We start from the raw sequence: 21,626 nt of genomic DNA on the forward strand, positions 1-21,626 counted from the left end.
GGGTGTAGTGGTCAGAAAATCTTGTAGCAACTCTTTGTAGAATTGCTTATTGCTACAACTGGGACTAATGTGTTTATTTTGTTAAAAATCAAAATTTGGAGGAAAAAAGGTGTGTATGTGTTTTAACTTGCAGTTATGGCAGACCTTGAACTTCTGAGGCAGTGCCAGTTTTCATAGGACTACATTTTTCTGAAGGTCCTTGAAAACTTACATTGATATAAGATGAAAATCATAAGCAGGGGGGGAAATGCCTTTCAGCCATTTTTTGTATTGATGTATGGACCTTATCCACCTTTCTTTTTCAGTTTGTATTTTTTAATGTCAAACTGTATTGGTAACTTGTGCTGTCTCCCTTTCTTTCTTTCTTTCTTTCTTTCTTTCTTTCTTTCTTTCTTTCTTTCTTAGTTCACAGTGCTTCAGTGAACTGCCTGTCTTTTCACTCCTCTGGAAACTACCTCATTACTGCTTCCAACGATTCAACTCTAAAAATACTGGATTTACTAGAGGGGAGACTGCTGTATACACTTCATGGCCACCAGGTGAGGAGAACCTCTTTAGACATGAGACGTTTATTACTGTAGACCTTTCAAAGCTCCACACGCATGTTTGTGTACACTACACCTTCTCCTGTGATATTATAATGGACTCAAGTAGATTTGCCTCCCCTCTCCTCTCAAAGGCAGGAGTGCAGTTGTCTCAAAAGTCTTTTTGGGTTTCCTCTCTTATGTTTCTGCCTTTGCTTTGAGTCGTTCACTGAGAATTCTATTTCTTTGTCTGCTCTTTTCTCCTTCTCTTTGGCTTCCAAAGAGTCTGAAACTCCATTTCATGGAGTACATTTCAACCGATGCTTGCTTGGCAGTACAGAAAAGCCATTGCTCTCGTTGCCATGCCTTTCTTCATTTGCCTTGCTGCCTCACCTGGATCCAATGTAGAACAGAAATAGAGCAGGGAGTGTAAAATCTCTGGGTGACATTGCTCATCAGTTTCATGTAGGTGCTAACAAGCGTGGGAGATGAGATGGAGTTCTGTGGGACCTAATAGCATAGATGTGCTGAATCTTATAGGACTAATAAGTAGGCTTTAAATGGCTTTTGATAGAAATGACAGTAAGTCAAGTGACTAGTCTACAGGGAATATTCGTTACTTGGATGAACAGCTTGTTAAATTCTTGTAATTTGCGTGTTAGTGCCTGGCTCAGATTTGGTTCTTGTTCTTGTTCTGGCACTGGACTGATGCTCTGGGACAATTACTCATGAGAGAAGCCTCGGATTCCTTAGAAGCGTTTTGACGCAACTATTGGTTTACCAGGAATTCATTACTAGCTGATTAGTACTAGTTTACATAGAGAAGGCTGCCAAGTTTACATTGCTGTCTTCAATTATAATGGTGCTTACTCTTCATACCAGAAGGATCATTGGGGAAATGGTGTTTTAACTCGCTGCTGATATTTGCAGCTGCAAAATTTGGTTTGCTGTGATTGCGTCTTAAGGCTTTCAGTTTATGGAATACATTCTTCTTGAAGTACAAACAGGGCTTGGAATGAATACATAGGCCCACTGCTGACATTTTACTTGTACAGAAACAGAACGTTTCAGAACTATGCAATTCTTGGGTGGTCATTAAAACCTGTGCAGAAGTACAGCGTCTCCCTCTCTCTCTTTGTGTGTCAATTGGAGGGTTGTGGGATTTTTGTTTGTTTTTTGATAAGGCTGTACTTGCTGTATAATTTGTCCTACATGATAGAATAATTCATCCTTCCCCAAACTGGTGCCCTGCAAATGTTGCTGGACTCCAACTTCCATTAGCCCCACCCAGCATGGCTGATGGCCAAAGACGATTGGCATTGTAGTCCAACAACATCTGGGGGGCACCAGCTTGGGGAAGGCTGGAACAATTGTTGGGCTAGCAGGTTAGACCCATTCTTAGGACATGTAATTGGATAGATAAACCAGGCTTGATAGAGACAAAGCTATAATCATCTTTAGAGAAACAACTTTTTTTTAGTGGGGAGCCATAGAATGTAACGTATAGACCACAAATGAGAGTCTGTTTCAAAGAATTAACAAGACTGAATAGGTGTGGGTACAACACAGGAGTACTGTATAATGCAAGTAGAAGCAAATCTAAGCATATTTATTGAGTAGATTTTTCTGGAACAAGTCCCAGTGGATGTGTCTATATTAAATCTGGACTAATATTAAAATGCTTCTATAATGCTACTGTTTTTTATGGTTTCTCACATTAAGGTCCCATCTGCACTATATATTGAAAGCAGTCTTAAACCACTTTAAATGGTCGTGGTTTCCACCAAAGAATCCTGGGAATTAAGGATGATGAAAGTTGTTAGGATATCCCTATTATTCTCATAGAGCTACAGTTCCCAAAATGGAAATTGTAGCTCTGTGAGTGGAATAACAAATAACAACTTTCAGCATCCTTAACAAACTACACTTTGCAAGTTTATTTAGGGGAAGCCATGGTTGATTAAAGTGGTATCATAGCGCTTTAGATGTATAGCGCAGATAGGGTTTTAAGATTAGTTCTGCAATAGAATCCATATACCCACTGTCAGAGCTGCTTCCAGATCCTAGCTCACAGAGGATCACGCTAGCCAGCGGTCACTTGTAAAAGTCTTTTATTGAGTTACAGTTTCCATTCTCAAGCTGCTGCGCGCAGCTCTACGTCTTAAGGGTTAGACCGGCTAAGCTCCGTCTGAGTCTCCGCCCCCTGTACACCAGCTAAATGCCCTAGCCTTACTCCACCTTTTCCGCCTGACCGTTCTTCTCTGGGTCCCTCTGCCCCCCGTGGTCTCTTCCTTCCGGGACGCTTCTGACGCTGACCCCCCGGACCCTTCTGTCTCCTTGCGTCGGGCTTTAGGACCTGGCTCCCTTTCCGGGCTGCTTACTGCGCCACCTTCCTGTGCATTTGAACTTGGCGCGCGCGCCCTGTTCAGTTTCTGTTAATTGGTTCTCGTGGGAAACTTGCAGATTCTAGCTTAGCACAATTAACTCAAGCTGGTGTCAATTTACTCTTGGCAGAAAGCCCAGGTCTGCTTGACCTAGAAACTACTCACTCTGATTGGTTAATGAGCAGCACTCAACTCTGTTATCAAGGGATTGTTAGCTCAGTTTGGTGTGAGGTGTGTTAGGAGTTAGAAGTGCTGTGTATGGTTATGAGAGAGAGAGAGAGAAAGAAAGAGAGGATTTATTTTGCTTTTATTTGTATGCAGAAACTCTGCTGGTTTTATTTTTCCTTTTAATAAATCCTGTAAATAGTTATTCTGAGTCTAGCTGACTAGTCATTACCGCCGCAACTAGCTTCCTCGCTGTGCAGGAAAACTCTGCTACGTTTGGGCTAAAGCCAATAGGGCTATGCCTGACACTTCAAAGTTCCATGACGCCCAACCTTCCACTTTCCGCCTAACCGTTTCTTCGCTCCCCGATGGAGGTGTGGCCACTCCTGACTCCTGCCCTCCCTCCTGCTGCGAGCTGCTAGAGCTCGATACCTGGCGCCCTTCCTCTCCACTGCGTTCTGTTGGTGATGCTGGTCCCGATTTCCAACTGCTGCCCTCTGAACCCTCTCTGGACCCTTCTTCCTGGGGTGTCTCCCTAGGCTCCCCCCTTGCTCTGGCCACTGGCGCCCCTTCCTGTGAATCTTCTGATTCACTGGAAAGACTCGGAGATCTCGGGTCGTCGTCATCGCTCATCTTTTCTTCTGCCTCCTCCCCTTCGCTCTCTGTTTCCTCCCTTGCTCTCGCCTCTGCTCCTGAACCCCTGACATCCATCCCCCCCTCGAAGCCCCCCTTTCCCCCCTCCCCTCCTTCCGGTGCGGGAGCTGGGTGCTGCAGTGTCATGGGGACGAATGTCGGATACAGTTCGCTTCCCGTGGCGGGCCTCCAACTGAAGACTTCCGGTTCTTCCTCCCTGCTCTCGTCGACGACGCTCACCTCCGCTTCCATCTCTGTGCCGCCGTGCTCGAAACCCGGGTCGTCCCCGAATACTTCCATGTCCGTCTCTCCCTCGTTTCCTTCTGGGGACGTTGCTCGTCCTGGACCCTCCAGCCACTTTCTGCGCCACTGCTCCTCTGGTCTATCGTCCCACCAATACGAGGGTTCTGAGGCAGATCCCGAGGGTGACCCCTCCGGGGAACGGGCGTCTCGTGTCGGTTCCTCGTCCGAGTCGAACCCCTGGAACGTGCTGGCTGAAAGCATGGGCGTGAAAAGCCAGTCGTCGAAAAAGTCTGCTGGCATGGGCCTATGTGGGAAGAGGGCATGAAACTCTTCTTTGAGCAGAGGTTCCTCTAAAGCGTAGCCCGGCACCCAGCTGTTGGCACTGGCCGGGGTGCCCTCCTTGGCTAGAAGGTATTCTACCCCCTCTTCCCCCCATCTGGAGTCCAAAATCTCTGTGACTTCGTTGATGTGCTCCTCCTGTGCCACTCCCCCTTGCTCGGTTCTCTCTCGGAGCGGACTTGGTGCCGTTCCTGGTTCCTGAAATCTGTGAGGTGCCTTGTAGGGAGTGAGCACCGATCTGTGGAACACCGGATGCATCCTGGAGCCCTCCGGAAGCGCCAGCCTGAAAGCCACCGGGTTGACCTGCTCTTCGACTTGGTAGGGCCCCAGTTGTTTATGCCCTAATTTCTTCTTCGCCAACGACCTGGCCGGCACTGCGTGGGCTGCTAACCAGACCCAGTCTCCCACATGGATCTCTTCGCCAACCCTCCTGTGTTTGTCCGCTTGTACCTTGTATGCGTGTTTAGCCAGCTCCAGGTGCCGCCGAAGCTGATCGTGGACTTCCTGCAACTCCGACGCGAACGCATCTGCTGTCTGCGGCTCCCCTTCCCCCATTCTTTCCAGTCCCGGGAAGGTTCTGGGGTGCCTCCCGTTGTTGGCGAATAACGGCGTGACCCCCGTGGACACGTGCTTCGTGTTGTTGTAGGCGAACTCGGCGAGAGGCAGGTAATCCACCCACGTCGCAGGCTGTTGATTCGCATAACATCTCAGGTACTGCTGCATGATGGCATTGACCCGCTCCGCTTGCCCGTTGGTCTGCGGGTGTCTAGCCGAAGCCAGGTTGATCTTGACGTTCAGGAAGCTCATCAGCTTCTGCCAGAAGTTCGAGATGAACTGCCGCCCCCGGTCGGACAGTATAGACCGCGGCAGACCGTGAACCCTGAACACGTGATCTATGAACAGTTTGGCGGTTTGTTCCGCCGTGGCCACCTTCGCACACGGGATGAAATGTGCCATCTTGGAGAACAAGTCCACCACCACTAGCACTGCCGTCTTGCCCCTCGAACTGGGCAGATCCGTGACAAAGTCCAGGGCCACTCTCTCCCACGGTTCGAACGGGGTTTGCAGCGGTTCCAGCAGTCCCGCCGGCGGTCTGTGTACTGGTTTGGCCCTCTGGCAGGTGTCGCACCTCGCCACGTAGTCCGCGACCTCCCCTCTCATTCTGGGCCACCAGAAGTCCCTGGCGACTAATTCTATCGTCTTCTCCTTGCCAAAGTGCCCGGCAGTGGGTGCGTCGTGCAGCTGCTGCAGTACCTTGGCGCGAAGATCTTCCCCCGGCACGTAGATGGCCCCTTTACGGAGGAGTAATCCATCGCGAACTTGGAACTCGCCGGTCGCCGCCATGCCCCTTTGCGCCTCTGCCATCTTGGCTCGCGCGAAGGTGTCGTCCTGCAGTGCTCTCCTCACCGCTTCCAGGTCAACTGTCGCCGAAGCGCACGCCCACACCGTCGGTGCGAAGATGTGCATGGCAGCCGCTGGCGTCGCCTCCTCCAGGTACTGTGGTTTACGGGATAGGGCATCCGCCATGACGTTGGTGTCCCCCGGGACATACTCTATTCGGAAGTCGAAGTTCGCAAAGAATTCGGCCCAACGTATCTGCCTCTGGTTCAGGAACTGCGCCGTGCGCCAGTGCTCCAGATTCTTGTGGTCCGTGCAGACCTGCACCGTGTGCTTGGCGCCGATCAGGAAGTGCCTCCACGCCTTGAAAGCTGCATGAATGGCAAGCAACTCCCTGTCCCAGATGGTGTAGTTCCGTTCAGACTTGCTGAGCTTCCTGGAGTAAAACGCTCCCGGCCTCCAGGCCCCCTGCGGGTCTTGCTGCAACAGGACTGCTCCCACGGCTCTGTCTGATGCGTCCGTCTCCACCCTCATAGGCCTGCTGGGGTTGACATGCAACAGCTGCTCTTCCGACGCGAAGAGACGCTTGAGTGCCTGAAAGGACTGCTCCGCCTGCTCCGTCCAGATGAATTTCTTCTTCTTGGAACTGAGCGTGTCTGTGATGGCTGCTGTTTGCATAGCGAACCCTTTGATAAACTTGCGATAGAAGTTCGCAAAGCCAACAAACCGCTGGACCTCCTTCCGGTTGCGCGGGCTCTTCCAGTCCAACACGGCACGAACCTTGGCGCTGTCCATGGCGAGCCCCTTGTCTGACAACCTGTAGCCCAGGAAATCCACCTCCGTCACGTCGAACTGGCACTTTTCCAGCTTGGCGTAAAGCCTATGCTGCTGTAGTCTGCTCAGCACTTCCTTGACGTGTCTGTCGTGATCCTGCTGCGATTCAGAAAATATCAGGATGTCATCCAAGAAGCAGACGCACGTCTTGTAGAGGAGCCCCGCCAGCACGTGATGCATGAAAGCTTGAAAACAGTGGGAGCCATTTTGCAATCCAAAAGGCATAACTCTGTATTCGTAGGTGCCCAGGGGCGTGAACATGGCTGTCTTCCACTCATCACCCTCCCGCATGCGAATGAGGTTGTACGCCCCACGCAGGTCCAACTTGGTGAACACGCGGCCCTTGCGTACCGTCGCGAGGAGGTCGTCGATCCTGGGCATGGGGAAGTCCGATGGCCTGGTTACACTGTTCAAGATCCGGTAGTCCACTACAAGTCTTTTTTGGGGCGTGTCCTTCTTCTTAACAAAGAATACAGGACTGCCTCCCACCGCCTTGGACTCCCGGATGAAGCCGCGCTCCAAATTATGATCTATGAACTCCTTGAGTTCCTGTAGTTCGTCCTCAGACATGGAATACAGCTTCCCTTTGGGCAGCGCCGCCCCTGGCAGTAGGTCAATCTTGCAGTCATATGATCTGTGGGGGGGTAGCTTATCCGCTTCCTTCTCGCAGAAGACCTCCAAAAATCCCGCGTATTTGTGGGGGATTGCTTGCAGCGTCCCCAGCTGCAGCTGCGCTTCCTCCTCCTCTCACTCCTGCCGGGGCAGGATGCAGTGTGCAGCGCAGTATGAGGAGCCAAAGACTAGCTGCCGCTGGTACCAAGCCAACGTCGGACTGTGTCTGTCCAGCCAACTCATGCCCAAGACAATAGGCGTGTCCGACAGTCTGGTGACATTAAAACTGATGATTTCCCTGTGATTTCCAAGTCGCATCACCATTGGTGGCGTTTGCTTCACCACCTGCCCCCCTAGCAGCTCCCTGCCATCCACCGTGACGACCTGCAGGGGCAGCGTGGCAGGCAGCAGCTGTATAGCGTGTTTATCAACAAAGTCCTGCCCTATAAAGTCCGCATTGCTTCCTGAGTCAATGGTGATTGGCACGTCCATGGTGAGTCCATTGGGTAGCTGGAGCGATGCGGTGAGCCTCACCACTGGTTTGGGTGGGAGGGGGTCTGTGGGCTGCAAAATCTCTGGGGACTGCTTCACTGACACGTCTGGCTGGGCCCCAGTGCCTCTCTCTCCAGCCAGACTCCGTCGTTTCCCTGCTGTGGTTCCCCTTGCTGAGTTGCTGCAGTTACCATTGCTGAGGCTGCAGTGTGCTTGTGGAGCCTCTGGGGACACTCTTTCGCCATGTGCTGCGGACTTTCGCAGATGTAACACTTCCTGTTCCCTCTAGGAGGCTTCGCTTTGATTGCTCCCGGTGCTGTGGCTCTGGTTGCTGACTGAGCCCTGGCACCGCCAACCTCCATCGGTTCCGCTCCCCCTCCTGGCGGAGGCGTGGATTGCGCACGTGCAGCTTCCCTGGGAACGAAGGAGAACCCTCTCGCTGGTTCGCGCCCTCCACGTCCTTCGTCCCTGCTCCATGGACGTTCCTCCAGCCGCACTCCCACCGCCAGCGCCCTCTGAACGACCTCGCGTGGTCCGGGGTCTCTCCCCCCTTGCAATTTCGTCTTTAACCGCACTGTTCAATCCTTCCCAAAATAGATCTCTGACTGGAGCTGAATCTCTGTCCCATTCCAAGGCACTGACTAATGCAAAGAAGCGGGCATGGTACTGTCTTACGCTGGCCCTCCCTTGCTTCAGCCCATGCACCTCCTTCCGGGCAAGATCCACGTCTATGCTAGATAAAAAGCAGCCATCCATCGCTTTAATAAAGGCATCCGCGGTTTGGAGCGCTGGATCCTTATCTCTCCACAAATTGCGCAGCCATGCTTTAGCATCCCCATGCAAATGGGACATGATAAATCCCACCTTCTCTTGCTCATCTCTAAAGTCTTTGTCCAGCAGTTGCAGTGCACACTGTACATCTGCTCTAAAGTTGGGGTACAGTTGTAAATTCCCATCGAAGTGAGAGACTAGACCGCCTGTTCTTCTCCCCAACCCAATCCCCTCCGGTTTGGGTGTCAGTTGCCCTTGCTTCGTAAGCACTTCCAACCTGACCTGGAGATCCCTGTAGGCGGCAGCTGCGTCCTCCTCTCTCTTCCTGGATGCAAGTATTTCGGCATTCAGACGTGTCACTGCTTCTCTGAGTTCTCCTGTCTGCTGTTCGGCCGTCATATTGTCTGCCGTTCGTGAGCTGAGTTGTAGGCACCCTCCTTCTCCTCTGTCCGCGAGGCTGTAGATGCCCACAACAGGAGACGGAGCTTACTGTCAGAGCTGCTTCCAGATCCTAGCTCACAGAGGATCACGCTAGCCAGCGGTCACTTGTAAAAGTCTTTTATTGAGTTACAGTTTCCATTCTCAAGCTGCTGCGCGCAGCTCTACGTCTTAAGGGTTAGACCGGAGAAGCTCCGTCTGAGTCTCCGCCCCCTGTACACCAGCTAAATGCCCTAGCCTTACTCCACCTTTTCCGCCTGACCGTTCTTCTCTGGGTCCCTCTGCCCCCCGTGGTCTCTTCCTTCCGGGACGCTTCTGACGCTGACCCCCCGGACCCTTCTGTCTCCTTGCGTCGGGCTTTAGGACCTGGCTCCCTTTCCGGGCTGCTTACTGCGCCACCTTCCTGTGCATTTGAACTTGGCGCGCACGCCCAACCTTCCACTTTCCGCCTAACCGTTTCTTCGCTCCCCGATGGAGGTGTGGCCACTCCTGACTCCTGCCCTCCCTCCTGCTGCGAGCTGCCAGAGCTCGATACCTGGCGCCCTTCCTCTCCACTGCGTTCTGTTGGTGATGCTGGTCCCGATTTCCAACTGCTGCCCTCTGAACCCTCTCTGGACCCTTCTTCCTGGGGTGTCTCCCTAGGCTCCCCCCTTGCTCTGGCCACTGGCGCCCCTTCCTGTGAATCTTCTGATTCACTGGAAAGACTCGGAGATCTCGGGTCGTCGTCATCGCTCATCTTTTCTTCTGCCTCCTCCCCTTCGCTCTCTGTTTCCTCCCTTGCCCTCGCCTCTGCTCCTGAACCCCTGACACCCACTGTGGTTGCTTTGTTTTAATTTAATCACATCAAGGAAGATAGTTGTGGGAATTTGCATTGCTCATTATTATAAAAAGGTCCCTAAGCATAATGTTGAAGATAATGTACAATTGCAAGTACAGTATCTCCCTTGTGTGAAAAATTTACATAGATCCGTTGAGGTAGGAATCATCTGATAGTAAAGCTCAGCAATGCACATTTCATGTCTCCTTCAAAATGAGATCTGGCAGATACTGGACATAAACGTTTGGAATTATATTTCCCACACACGTATTTCTAGATTAATCATACCAGTGAAAAAACTGTCCCAAACAAATGGTTAGTCTCTTGTTTACATTCAGTGGCCATGATTTGTCATCTGGGGATGCACAGATGGCCCTGTGCATGTGTGTTGTAAGTTCCATTGAGTTCAGAAATAAGTCCCATTGAGTCCAGTGGAGCTTAATCCCAGGTAAGTGGCTAGAAGAGTGCAGAACAAATCTGTGGGTAGATTCAGTTTTTACTCAGGGGAATTTCTGGCAATACCTTGGGAGAATCACTAACCTTGGAATATCGGGATTGAATGACTACGCTGGTTGAGCATAACGTTATTGTAACCAAGTTGTATTCTAGCTACTTCTCAAAAGTCTGCATGGCTTGACTTTGTTCACATAATTTAATCAGCCAGCAATTTTTTTTGAGGTTAAATCTAGTATTTTAGTAGTTTGGAACCTATCGTACAGTTTTGGAGATCTTTTTTAAAAAAGGCAGTAGGCACTTCTAAATTTTGTATCTTCCCTTGCTCTGCTTGGCTGTGGGTGGTTCTGTGCAAATATAATTGAAGGTTCAAGATACTATCACTGGGTAAGGTTATTTAGCGTGTCATAGCTGTACATTCTCAGCTCCACTCCCTTGCCTCTGAGGACGTCAGTGGGAGTTGTTGCCTGCCAGCAAGGGAAAACATGCTGCCATCATGGGTTGTGTGTGATCGAGCTGCTCAGCCTCACCCCCTTGCAGCCTCAGAGGACCTCAGTGGGATGCAGGTGGGAGGGGGAATGCCACCTGAATAATCTTGGCATCATGGGGACACCATGTTATTTCTGTTCCTGACTCCAGAGAACATTTTGTAAGCTGCTGCAAGAACCTCTTTGCTTTATACCCTCTCGGGGCTGCAAAGCATGATATAGGTATTCTTTCAGTCAACATTAATGCTTAGTTGTGGTTGAACTACATGGGGATTGCAACAAATATATTGCAATAGATAGTAGAGAAAAGCAGGTCCACTCCCACTGCCCGTTTCAATATATAGTTTCTGGCTGTTCAACCCATACTATAAGAGTTGTTCTCTTACAGGGACCAGCTGCCTGTGTTACTTTCTCGAGAACTGGAGATTTCTTTGCTTCTGGAGGCTTCGATGAACAGGTATCTGCTTCATGTTTATTTGCTATAAAACTCCCTCCCCCTTTTTTCTAATTCATACACATCTCTCAAGATGGATTACAACAAATTACAATTGCAATTTCACAATAAAAACCTATTTTATTTTATTTTATTTTAAAATATATATACAGACAAAATGCAGTGGGCCAAGGGCAGGCACCACAGATAAGAGTCTCCTCTGATTCTTTAGAAAAATTTTGTTGAGCAAACTGTTTTCAACCTGAGTTTGGAGATTGAGTATAAAAGGCCACCAGCATGTTAATATTGCCCAGCCCTTTCATTCCTTTTCATCAGAGTCCAAGATTGTAGGCTGTGTTGCAGTGTTTAGTCATGACTGGTAGTTGAAGATGGGATAAACCAGCTGAAATGGAGCTCAGGAAAATGAGTTGCAATAAGTTACATAAATATAACCCTGTCATGACTCAACGGTAGGATTTTAGGGCCAGTTGGAAGACCAAATATTTTGGTGGTGTTTCTAGGCCTAAATGGGGAAAGAGAGAGAGCAAGAGCTTTAGATATGGCCATTCCGTTCTTCTGTTTACTTTCTTCTCTGTGTCTGCAAATTTGCCTAAAAATATTGAAATCTTGTGTTTAATTTGAAAGCAGTTGAATGCAATTTAGGAAAAAATTGCTACCTTTTTATTAAAATGCCCAAGGCAGAGTGCAAAAGAGTATTGCAACTAGAAACAAACAAGAAGAGAAGATATCAAAAGCAGCCTTTTAGAAGCCTAGAAGAGTGGAAATATGGCAAATTTGTGTCAGAATTAAGGAAGTTCTTTGATGAGCTTGTTCTAGACGTTGCAGCGCTGCTAGAGAGGAAGCCCTGGCCTCCTGGTACTGATCTGTCTGGCATCGCTGGGGTGATGGAGCTGACACTTTCAGCTGATCTTAAAAGAACAAGGAGATATGTATGAGGGAATGCATTCCCTAAGGTGTGCTGGGCCTAAGGAGTCCAGTACCTACCATTAGTTAGCTGTCCTTGCACCTGAGCAGTATTCCCCCATAGTCTGCCCTTGCCAAGAGGTACTAATAGGAATCACAGACATTGCCCAAAGGATCTAATCTATGCTTCTTACCTATTTATTATATAGAGGCAACTTACTAATGACCTAAATTTTTCATTTTTGTACTGAGTGGCTCTCTCTCTCTCTCTCTCTCTGTCTCTCTGTGTTGTTAAAACAAATAAAAATAGGAAAGCATTAATAAGTGGCTCTTCCAATGAAGGCTTGTTAGATACAGCCCCAAACAATCTGCATGCTTTTGAAAACTTTTTTAAAAAGTAGCCAGTTTAGTTACTAATCTCAATGTTGCTTTTGATCATCTGAAGGCAGCCCTGTTTAGGGAAGTTTTTAATGTGACATTTTAATGTCTTTTTAATCTTGGCTGGAAGCCACCCAGAGTGGCTGGGGAGACCCAGCCAGATGGGCGGGATACAAATAATAAATTATTATTATTATTATTATTATTTATTAGTTTTATTTTGCATCAGTGCTCTCTGGCAATACGGAATCCTAGCTTCAAAAACTTAATAGCATCATGTGCTCTCTGGGCCAATCTTTCAAAAGCTTTTAAAAAAAATAAATAGCTTGTAATAAAACTACTCTGTTCGGGAGGCAATATTAATTAAACATAGTTTGGAAAAGCTTCATGGCATTATTTATTCTGGGGAAGATGTAATCTTAATCCTGTGAATTGTACATAAGCTATTACCCAAATCGTTGTATGTTTGAAAGCTGTTTCAAAATGGCTTTACAGGTAATGGTGTGGAAAACAAACTTTGATGCCGCTGATTATGGCGACCTGCTGAAAACACGGAAATGCAATATGAATGTGAATGGCACTGACTATGGTGATGCACTGAGAACACAGAGGTCCAGTATGAATGTGAATGGATCTTCCAACAGTGTGGTAAGTTGATGTCCTTGATGGTCATTCTAGATTTTTCAGTTCTCTGGTTATTCCACACTTTGGTAGAACCGATAGCTCTCAAGAAATTCCATTACCATAGTTCTAGTTTTCTGGGAAAGATTATTTGTAATCCCGGTTGAGCTTCTCATTGCGCGTTGACGATAAAGAAGGCAAAGCCTGGCATTCAAGTCCAGTAGCCCCATTATAACCCACCTGGTTACTGTGTAAGGCACTCCACTTCTTGCATTTTGTCAGTGGTCTCTTGGGCTGTTTCTGTTGCGGACTATAACATTTTGTTCTTTTTCATCCAGCTATTCTTTATGTAAGCAAATTCTTCTCAAACTGCTCATATGCCAGATGTGCTTTCTGTTCTGACCTTGTGGCTCTCAAATTAGGAATTCATTCTAATTTGGGCATTGGTTCATCTCTCTCCCCCCACAGCAGATTTTTAATGCATTTTGAGGGGATGGGGGGGGGGAGTAGGATAAACAATTTCCTTGGAACTTCTCCTAGGAAAAGTGATTAAATTAAATGGCTTATACTGTGCACAATGTAATTTTTTGAGTATTTATGTCATAAAAAGCAACTCCAGTGCGATTTTTCTAGAAAAAAGAATGCCAGAGCTCACCATAATAAGCCTTGTTCTCTTATAATGGCAATGGCATCCACCTGAGAGGTGCAGGAAATGAGTTCCGGCAAGTTCCGGCTGACAAAAAAGCCCTGAGCAAATTTCTATACATAGTGCAGTCTTTTATAAATGTCTGTTCAGAAGTTAACCCCACTAAGTAGAGCAGCACTTACTCCTAGCTAAGGTGCGCTATAGGATCATAGCCCAAACCTATTTTTTTTGAGAGAGAACCAGTTATTGTTTTTATTATGTCATTCATTTTGAGTTTTGTGTTGTAAACCACCCTGTGATCTTTGGATGAAGAGCGGTATATAAATTTTATAAATAACAATACTATCCCAAGGCTTGTGGAAGAATGTCATGAAGACTCAACCCAGAGTTTTGTAAGAGTTCCTCTTTGTCTTTCTTGACTACTATTTCCTGTGCCTCTTAGAAGCCTACACCTATCCCTTGCTGCTATATCTTTTCTGTTTATCCTGTCTCTGTGGCCCCTGTAGGATAAAAAAGGTTCCTCTTAAAAACAAAGCAAAAAAATTAACCAGGTTAGTAATCATGAGAGATCTGAATACCTCTGAGCACATGATTTGGTTTTCCCCTGGCTTTAGTCACTTTTGCAGTCCTCTTCTGGCCTGTATCACTCTAAACAGGGGTGGGTGAGTGTCGACTACCCTTCCCTCTTTGGCCTGTGCCTTCACAGGTACAGTTGCATGCATGGAGGATTCCATACAACCTGGAACCCCCAATTGTGTGTACAGGGATACCAGGCACATCGCAGCTCCCGTGTAGAGCAGCACAGGAGCTGCGATGCTTCAAGAGGTCTAGTGCATGCCGTGCTCCTTACAGAACCTTCTCAGAATTGAATGGCTCTGATCTGTTACCCGTTTTTGTCTTTAAAGTATCAGAAAAAGAAACGGGGGCAAAAGGTTATGGCAGTGTTCAGTCAGTCGAACTATTTAAGTGTTCTTCATATTAAAGACACCTTCAAAAACTTATTTATTTATTTATTAAACGAATGTTTTGGATTTGGGGGAAATAAAAATGAAAGTGGTTAGACTTCCTTCCTCCCTCCCTCAACTTTTCCCAGACTGTGAATAAAAGGAGGAGGAATGATAATTGGTTCCCTATCTTCAGTGGGGAACCTTCACTGGACTGCAGTCTCTTCTATTCTTTGGCAGTGGGGGGGCGGGGGGGGGAGCAGCAGCTCTGGGCCCAACCCACTGCTTGGTATGTATTCATTGATTGAGCAACGGAGAAAGTTGCAACAAAATGTTGCTGAGCAACCATGAAATTGCTTATATTTCTAAATGCAACTTGGAATTGTTGCCGTGCGCATTCTTTTATTTTTATGGTTGACCCAAGTTCCAAAAGACAGAATGCAACTCCCCCCCCCACTAAACAGTTTTAAAATGGCACAAAATAAAATAAAACTATCAGGTGGCACAAATAACTCTAGAGTAGAGAATAGTGAGATGGTGTGTATTGAAAGCTGAGGGTTTCCCCCCCCTTAAAGTGTTTTTTTTTAATCCCAGCTCCTCCAATATTAGGCAATTTTAATTAGTTTAGATTAGAATAATATGGCATAATCCTAAAAGAAGGACTTAATATGTGCAGAGCACTTGTGAGCATCGTCATCACCATGTATTTATCATCCTTCTCATCTTCATTTATATCCCGCCTTTCTCCCTGACAGGGACTCATAAGAACAGCTAAAAACATTTTTTAATCCTTAAAAAATTATGCACTAATAGAATTAAAAATTATAAGATCTAATTAATATGTACACATAATTACAGTAAAAACATTGCAGCACCTGCCCTTTTCATTAATAGCAGTCAGTTCCCAAAAGTCTGTTGGAATAAGGAAGTCCTCACTTCCTCATTAAGTAATTTGCTAGTTCTACTAAGCAGCACTTCCAAAATCAAAACCAGATTGTGCATCGTCTTTCATCGTTGCCGAAAGAAATAGCTTGTTTTGATTGTACAGTGCCTTACTAATTTTGATGCTTATTATTTCTTTCTAATGTTTGTGGGCATACTTGAAACGTTTTGTTTTGAGCTGACCCAGACTGTTGATGGGTTTGGCTTTCAGGTTTCAAGAAAGCTTTTGGAAGAATGTAGATTGATTGTCTGGTTGGATTATCTTCCAGTTACCTTGACTTTATCACCTTTTGCTTCTTATGATGCATGTTATAACTGCCAGTTTTCTACAAAAACTCATGCCCCAGAGGATCTGCTCAGTGTTTTCTTTTTCTTAGGAGAGTTATTCCACTGGGTGTCACTCTTTACTCTTTTTCTGAGCAGCTAGGGATGAAATAACCCTTTACCCATATCTAAAATAACTCCTCTGATAGGTGAAAATATTTTTATTATGACCTGAATTTTGTCATGAGATGTAAGCACTTCTTTAGTTTAAAAATGAAAATCGAATGTTTCTCCTTCTATTCCTAACTAGACTATCTGATGCATTAGATTAGCCATATACTTTCAGTTATATACAATCTCTATAATATTGGTTACTCTGAGTGAGAGTGGACTTTCTAGTTTGTACCATGGCTACACAATTTCTAGGAAGGATAGGAATACAATTTGCTTTCTATTTATGGCATTCTTTCTCTTGTTCGGAATTCCCCTAAATGTAAAACTGCAGAGAACTCAGTAAGGAAGAGTCGTATGTGTTTGATCTTCGTCATTTTACATGGGTTTGTATTTGAGAAATGCTAGCTGGAGAAAAGAAGCTTGAGCTGTGAAGCAGAAGGTCCCTGGTTCATATCTCGCCTCTCCCATGAACTTGCTACAGTATGTAGTGCTAGGAGGGATTTCAGCCTCAATCTCCCCCAATTTGTGATATGGAAATTAAAACCTGGATTTTGTAGAGGAGTAGTTGTTAGGATCATAAGATAACATATACAGTATTAAAACATTCAAAAGCAATATATAAATGCCAAGTAATTATGGTTGAATTTTCTGTTTCTATGAAGGATGGCTGCTCTTTATAACCCAATAAATATGGACTGACACCATTGAAACAACTTGTGAATAAAGTTCAGCTTCTGCAGGCCCAAATAAGTTGCTGGACAAACAACTTTTTTTTTTTTGGCAAACACTTGGCAGGAGTGAGCCAGCAGTAAATCACACTGAGCAAGTTGGAGTTAACTCTTTGTTAACAAAAACAGGATCTGCACAGGACAGTGACTCGTCTGCGGCAGGTTGCCTCCATGAAGCAGTTGCTGAGACTGAAGCTTCATGTCTTCCCACAGCTGCCCAAGTCCCCTCTTTGTCAGGGTTTTCTCCAAGACTTTTCTCCAAGACCACTAAGCTAACCTCCTCCCTCTTCATTCCTCTCCTGGTTCTGGGAGACCAGTGGGAAGGGGAGCTTGTCACAGCAGGAGGGGCCTTCTTCGCTTGGAGGTTCCCCAGCTGGTTCTTCCCACCATTCCTCTGTGTCCAACCAGTCTGTGACAACCCCCTTAGTTAGCAAGACTAGCCTGCTGCCTGGGAGTGTGATAGGGATTTTCAAAAGAGGATTGCTTTTATTCTCCTTCCCAACCCACAGTAGTTGCAGCTCTCACCTAGTAGAAGCTATAAATTAGTCAATTATGTTGTTGCCAACAATAGTCCCACAAACGGCTTGTCTCTCCTACCGTTCAGTGTTCTGTTCTTTTGAATATTTCCAGTACCTGTTAAGTAGGTACTTAGTATCAAATACCTTTGTTCTGTTGTGCTCTTCAAATTGTGCACAGGAACAATGAACTAAAATAGGATTATTCTCTGCACTTGTGTAATTATACAGTACCCCTTCTAAATAGTCCCTGTTTAGAATTTTGCATATTGGCTGCGAACAAGCTCTGAAAAGTGTCTTGTGCTTAATTTTTCTTTCTGTGGTTTGATAACCATTGAGTGAGTGCCATTGTCTTCATGCACATGTATGTATGTGTGTTTGCTTGGCTGAAAGGGTCTGAAGGCTCCAGCTTCCTTCATTGAAAAATAAAGTTAAAAGCGCTAAGTTGTGAATGACATTAAGTGTGTGCTAGGAATTAAGGGCTTTGGCACTGATCTTATGATTCTTTCTAGATAGTACCAAATATTGGTTTGCTAGCATTATTTATCTTTGATCATCGGTACTGTGATTTTAGGGTGGGGGCTGATCTTCTTAAAAGGCTTGGGAAAGCCCCATATGAACCTTGTGTAAACTATAGGTGTAATAATGAAGAACTTGAGTCAGTTTTACATGCCCTTCTTTAAATTTAGTTTTTTACCACAGGGCTAGAGAAACTCATGATATGCTCCACTCTGCATTCATTCTCAGGCTGAACTTCAGAATATTTTATTGGAAGGTTCTATTTTTATTCTATTTTTTAATCAGAGCAAGTTGAAAAATTCTTAAATGGAGCCATTTCACTTGGACAATCGATGACTGCTTTTATTTTATGTCATGCCTTTTAAAGGTTTGTGTCCAGTAAGCCACAGATTACAAGGGACACGGGTGGCGCTGTGGTCTAAAACACGGAGTCTCTTGGGTTTGCCAATCAGAAGTTTGGCAGTTCGAATCCCCATGATGGGGTGAGCTCCTGTTGCTTGGTCCCAGCTCCTGCCAACCTAGCAGTTCGAAAGCACGCCAAAAATGGAAGTAGATAGTTACCGCTCCGGTGGGAAGGTAAACAGCGTTTCTGTGCGCTGCTCTGGTTTTGCCAGATGCGGCTTAGTCATGCTGGCCACATGACCCGGAAAAACTGTCTGCGGAAGCAGACAAACGCTGACTCCCTTGGCCTGTAAAGCGAGATGAGCGCCGCAACCCCAGAGTCATCTGCGACTGGACTTAACTGTCAGGGGTCCTTTACCTTTAAGCTACAGATTATGTGAAGCCTCAAGGGAACTAAAGGAAGTGATGGTGGGGCTGTTGCCCATTGTGGAGAAGCCAGGCCCCTTGCATTTGAGACCGTAATCCTGGATGACCTTTCCTTCTACTCACAGTGCAGCTGCTTGCTAAGAAATGCTTATTAAACTCCCTGCTGTTCTATCACTCTTTTTTCCACAGTTCGAGTAAGGCAACTGAAATTATTCTTCAGGATCAAATTATGGGGAAAGCCACTTACGTAGATCTTGAGGAGCAGTGGCTAATGTCACAACTTGTGGGAATAAGTGATGAAAGCACTTAGTCTTCATTTTTTTGACTGCATTATTTGAAACAATCTTTCAGAGCAGAACCCCAAGTTTAGGGGCTGTCGAATTGGACATCAGGGCACTGCTTTGCACTTTGACATTGAGGTCAGGTCAGTGTGCAGCTCAAGTCAGCAGGTAGCTAACTTTTGAAAATCTGTCAGAGACAGATGGGAATATTTAGGGTGCATTGAGTTTCACATCTCAGGTAACGCAGAATAACACAACCCTCTTGGATTCCTTGCTTGTAGAAACCAATGGATACTGGCAGTAGAGAGATTCAGAAATCTGGAATTTACAGACAAGAAAAGGTAAGTGAAACCAAACATCTCTGTAGGGGATTTTTAATGTTACTGTGATGAGTAGAGGCAAGCCTTCACAAGTATTTTGACAGAGCTTTGTCACAGCCTCACTTATTGACTTTGACAGAAACACACTTTGTGAGCTGTGGAAAACGATAATCAAATGTCCGCTCTGAGTTGGTTCACATGTAATGCTAACACATGGTTTTAGCGCTACCTACTTAAGCTAGAATGAGATCAAGCAAAGCCTGAAAATTGCACACGGCCCCCTCTCTATCCTGCTACACAGCCAGAAGGAAGACTTATGTAGACTTTTTCCCAGCTTCCACAAATACTATCATTGTCTATGACCTAGAGATGGTGGTTTAAAGCAAATTCTGCTCAAACAACCACATTATAACCCATGGCTTGAAGTTAGCTTGTATTGAAACTTCCATTAGTTGGTTTTGAACCATCATCTTTGCTTCATATGCAACAAGAAGCCAGGATTTGTGGAAACTGAAAGTAAACACTGTCGAAGTCTTCCCCTAGCATTAGAGAGAAGAGGGCATTGTGCAAGACTGAGGCAGCACATGAGTCTTTATAGCCCATGCATGTAGCTAAACTTTAATGAGTTACGGACCTATGCGTGCTTGTAGTGAACATTGGAATACTTGAAGGGTAGGCCTCTGCCTGCAAGTGTGATTAATAAAATCCTAGAGGCCACAGATGTCCAAGTCTCCTTTGCTGCAGGAATAAATCTATTATGGTGGAAACAGTGCAAATGCTCTTCTTCCCTTTTGTGGAAAATAGCCCTATACTAGGATTTGAACCTGCAACTTTTCCAAATTCCACATTCGTTGTAGGTGGACTCTCCTGGCCTGTGCACCTGACAAGAAACAGAAGAAAGAATTATTGAAAGAGAATGTTGTATGTGGATTGAGCTAGAACGGATGGCCAACTATCCAGTAGGCTAGGAAAAGACTGTGCTGTTACTTAATAAACACACACTTTACATTATATTTTGAGTTATATTCATCTAAAGGTGCAAAATATCAACTGAAGTGCCTTGGGGTGTGAGAAATGTTTCTCCCCTGACATCAAATTGAGGAGCCAAGGGCTTCTAAATTTCTTGATGAGTATAAAAATATCAGTTGTCTGCTCTTCCTTTTGATTCTCTGGTTATATTTCACTTTTATACAGTCATACCTCATGTTGCATTAGGTTCATGTTGCGTCTTTCTGGCTTGCGAACGCAGCAAACCCGGAAGTGTATACTTTCGGGTTTTGCTGCGCGCACAGAAGTGGCACTTTAGTTATGGACTTTCGGGGTGCGAACGGCACCCCGGGATGGATCAAGTCCGTAACTAGGGCTACCACTATACTTACTTTAATTAAAAGAGAAATGCTGCACTGGGAAGGGGGTGGGTGGGGATGGCTTACGGGCAGAATGTCTGTGTTGCTGGTCACTACTAAGTAGTCTTCATGGCCACCATGCACAAATTGGAGGGTTTCAGCAGTACAGCTGCAGTACAGTGACTTGAGCAGCTTCCCTTCTCCGAATTTCTGATGCACATGATCCTTAACTGTGTATTTCAATTGAGCTGATGTCTCTCTCCACTAGTCTCCACCTACCCACTCCACCAATTTTAATTGAATATGGTAAGCAATGTTTTTTTTCATCCTCTAGCAATCAGAGATGGATTTTGCAGAAGTTCCAGATAAACATATTCAAGGAACTGAAACGGCAGAATCTGCCAGAAGACAACCTGAACAAATTGACGAGGCTGGTCTTGCCAGCACCCTCCAGCATATTGTGGGACAGCTGGATGTTCTCACTCAGGTATGCAATACTTTCAGGAGTCTCTATGAAACCTTGAATAGGGTCATAAAACTTCTGCATTTCATCCCATTATTTGTTGATAAGAGCAGGTATTAAAAGGAATTACTACTTGAGACTTTTCCTTGAAATGGATTCCTTGAAATGGAATATCCCAAAATATATTCTCAACCGATTCTTCTTTGATGTGTCTTAAGTCCTTTTCTACTTGTCTCGTCCACAAATAAAGAGAGGAAATGTTGTATCTTATAATTCAGCATGTGTGTGCTTCCTATCAGCGCATTTTATTTGATTTAGCACTGGGGACAAATGGTGAGGCATGGCCCATGAGACCCTAGGAACAGTGTTCATGGCAAACCAAACATTTGTACTGAACTTCACAAATGACAGCTTGTGTGTTTTCTCCTATAAGGGCATTATCTTAGTAAAGGAAAAAAACGTCATGTGTGGCTGGCCCCATTTGGAAGGTTGTGAGGCATAGATTCGTAGTATCACCAGCTTCTTCTAAATTATAAAATGGGATATTGTGCTCAAAATAGTTTCTCTCTTTCGCAGACAAAGACTCTCCCCCTCTAGTTGTCATTGGTATGCAGCTGGCTTTATTCTAATTCTGTTGCTTTATTTGAATTCTGCATCTGGGGAGGTCTGTTCAATACTCAAAACATAGAACGCAGAGTTCTTCAAAAATGAACTCAGTTCATGTTTATTGTGTGTTTAATTGTGGTGTTTTTGTGTTGTGAGCTGTGCACCAGGATGGCAGGATAGAATTTGTTTTTAAATTAAGATTCACTGGCCTATTCTCAAACCA

The 21,626-nt window shown here is 45.7% G+C and overlaps 1 protein-coding gene across 4 annotated transcripts in view; it reads left to right on the forward strand.

Annotated features, from left to right (window-relative positions):
* Positions 1–21,626, forward strand: part of POC1A (POC1 centriolar protein A) — a 37,119-nt gene that overhangs the window by 11,311 nt on the left and 4,182 nt on the right. For all 4 annotated transcript variants that reach the window (XM_083488892.1, XM_083488890.1, XM_083488891.1 and 1 more), the window contains 5 exons: positions 406–539; positions 10,920–10,988; positions 12,762–12,914; positions 18,950–19,009; positions 20,669–20,821. In XM_083488892.1, the coding sequence (XP_083345018.1) occupies positions 406–539; positions 10,920–10,988; positions 12,762–12,914; positions 18,950–19,009; positions 20,669–20,821 (569 nt within the window). The remainder of the gene's footprint in view (positions 1–405; positions 540–10,919; positions 10,989–12,761; positions 12,915–18,949; positions 19,010–20,668; positions 20,822–21,626) is intronic.

Source organism: Podarcis liolepis (assembly GCF_965112155.1).
Source record: "Podarcis liolepis genome assembly, chromosome: 2".
In the NCBI taxonomy this organism is placed as follows: domain Eukaryota; kingdom Metazoa; phylum Chordata; class Lepidosauria; order Squamata; family Lacertidae; genus Podarcis; species Podarcis liolepis.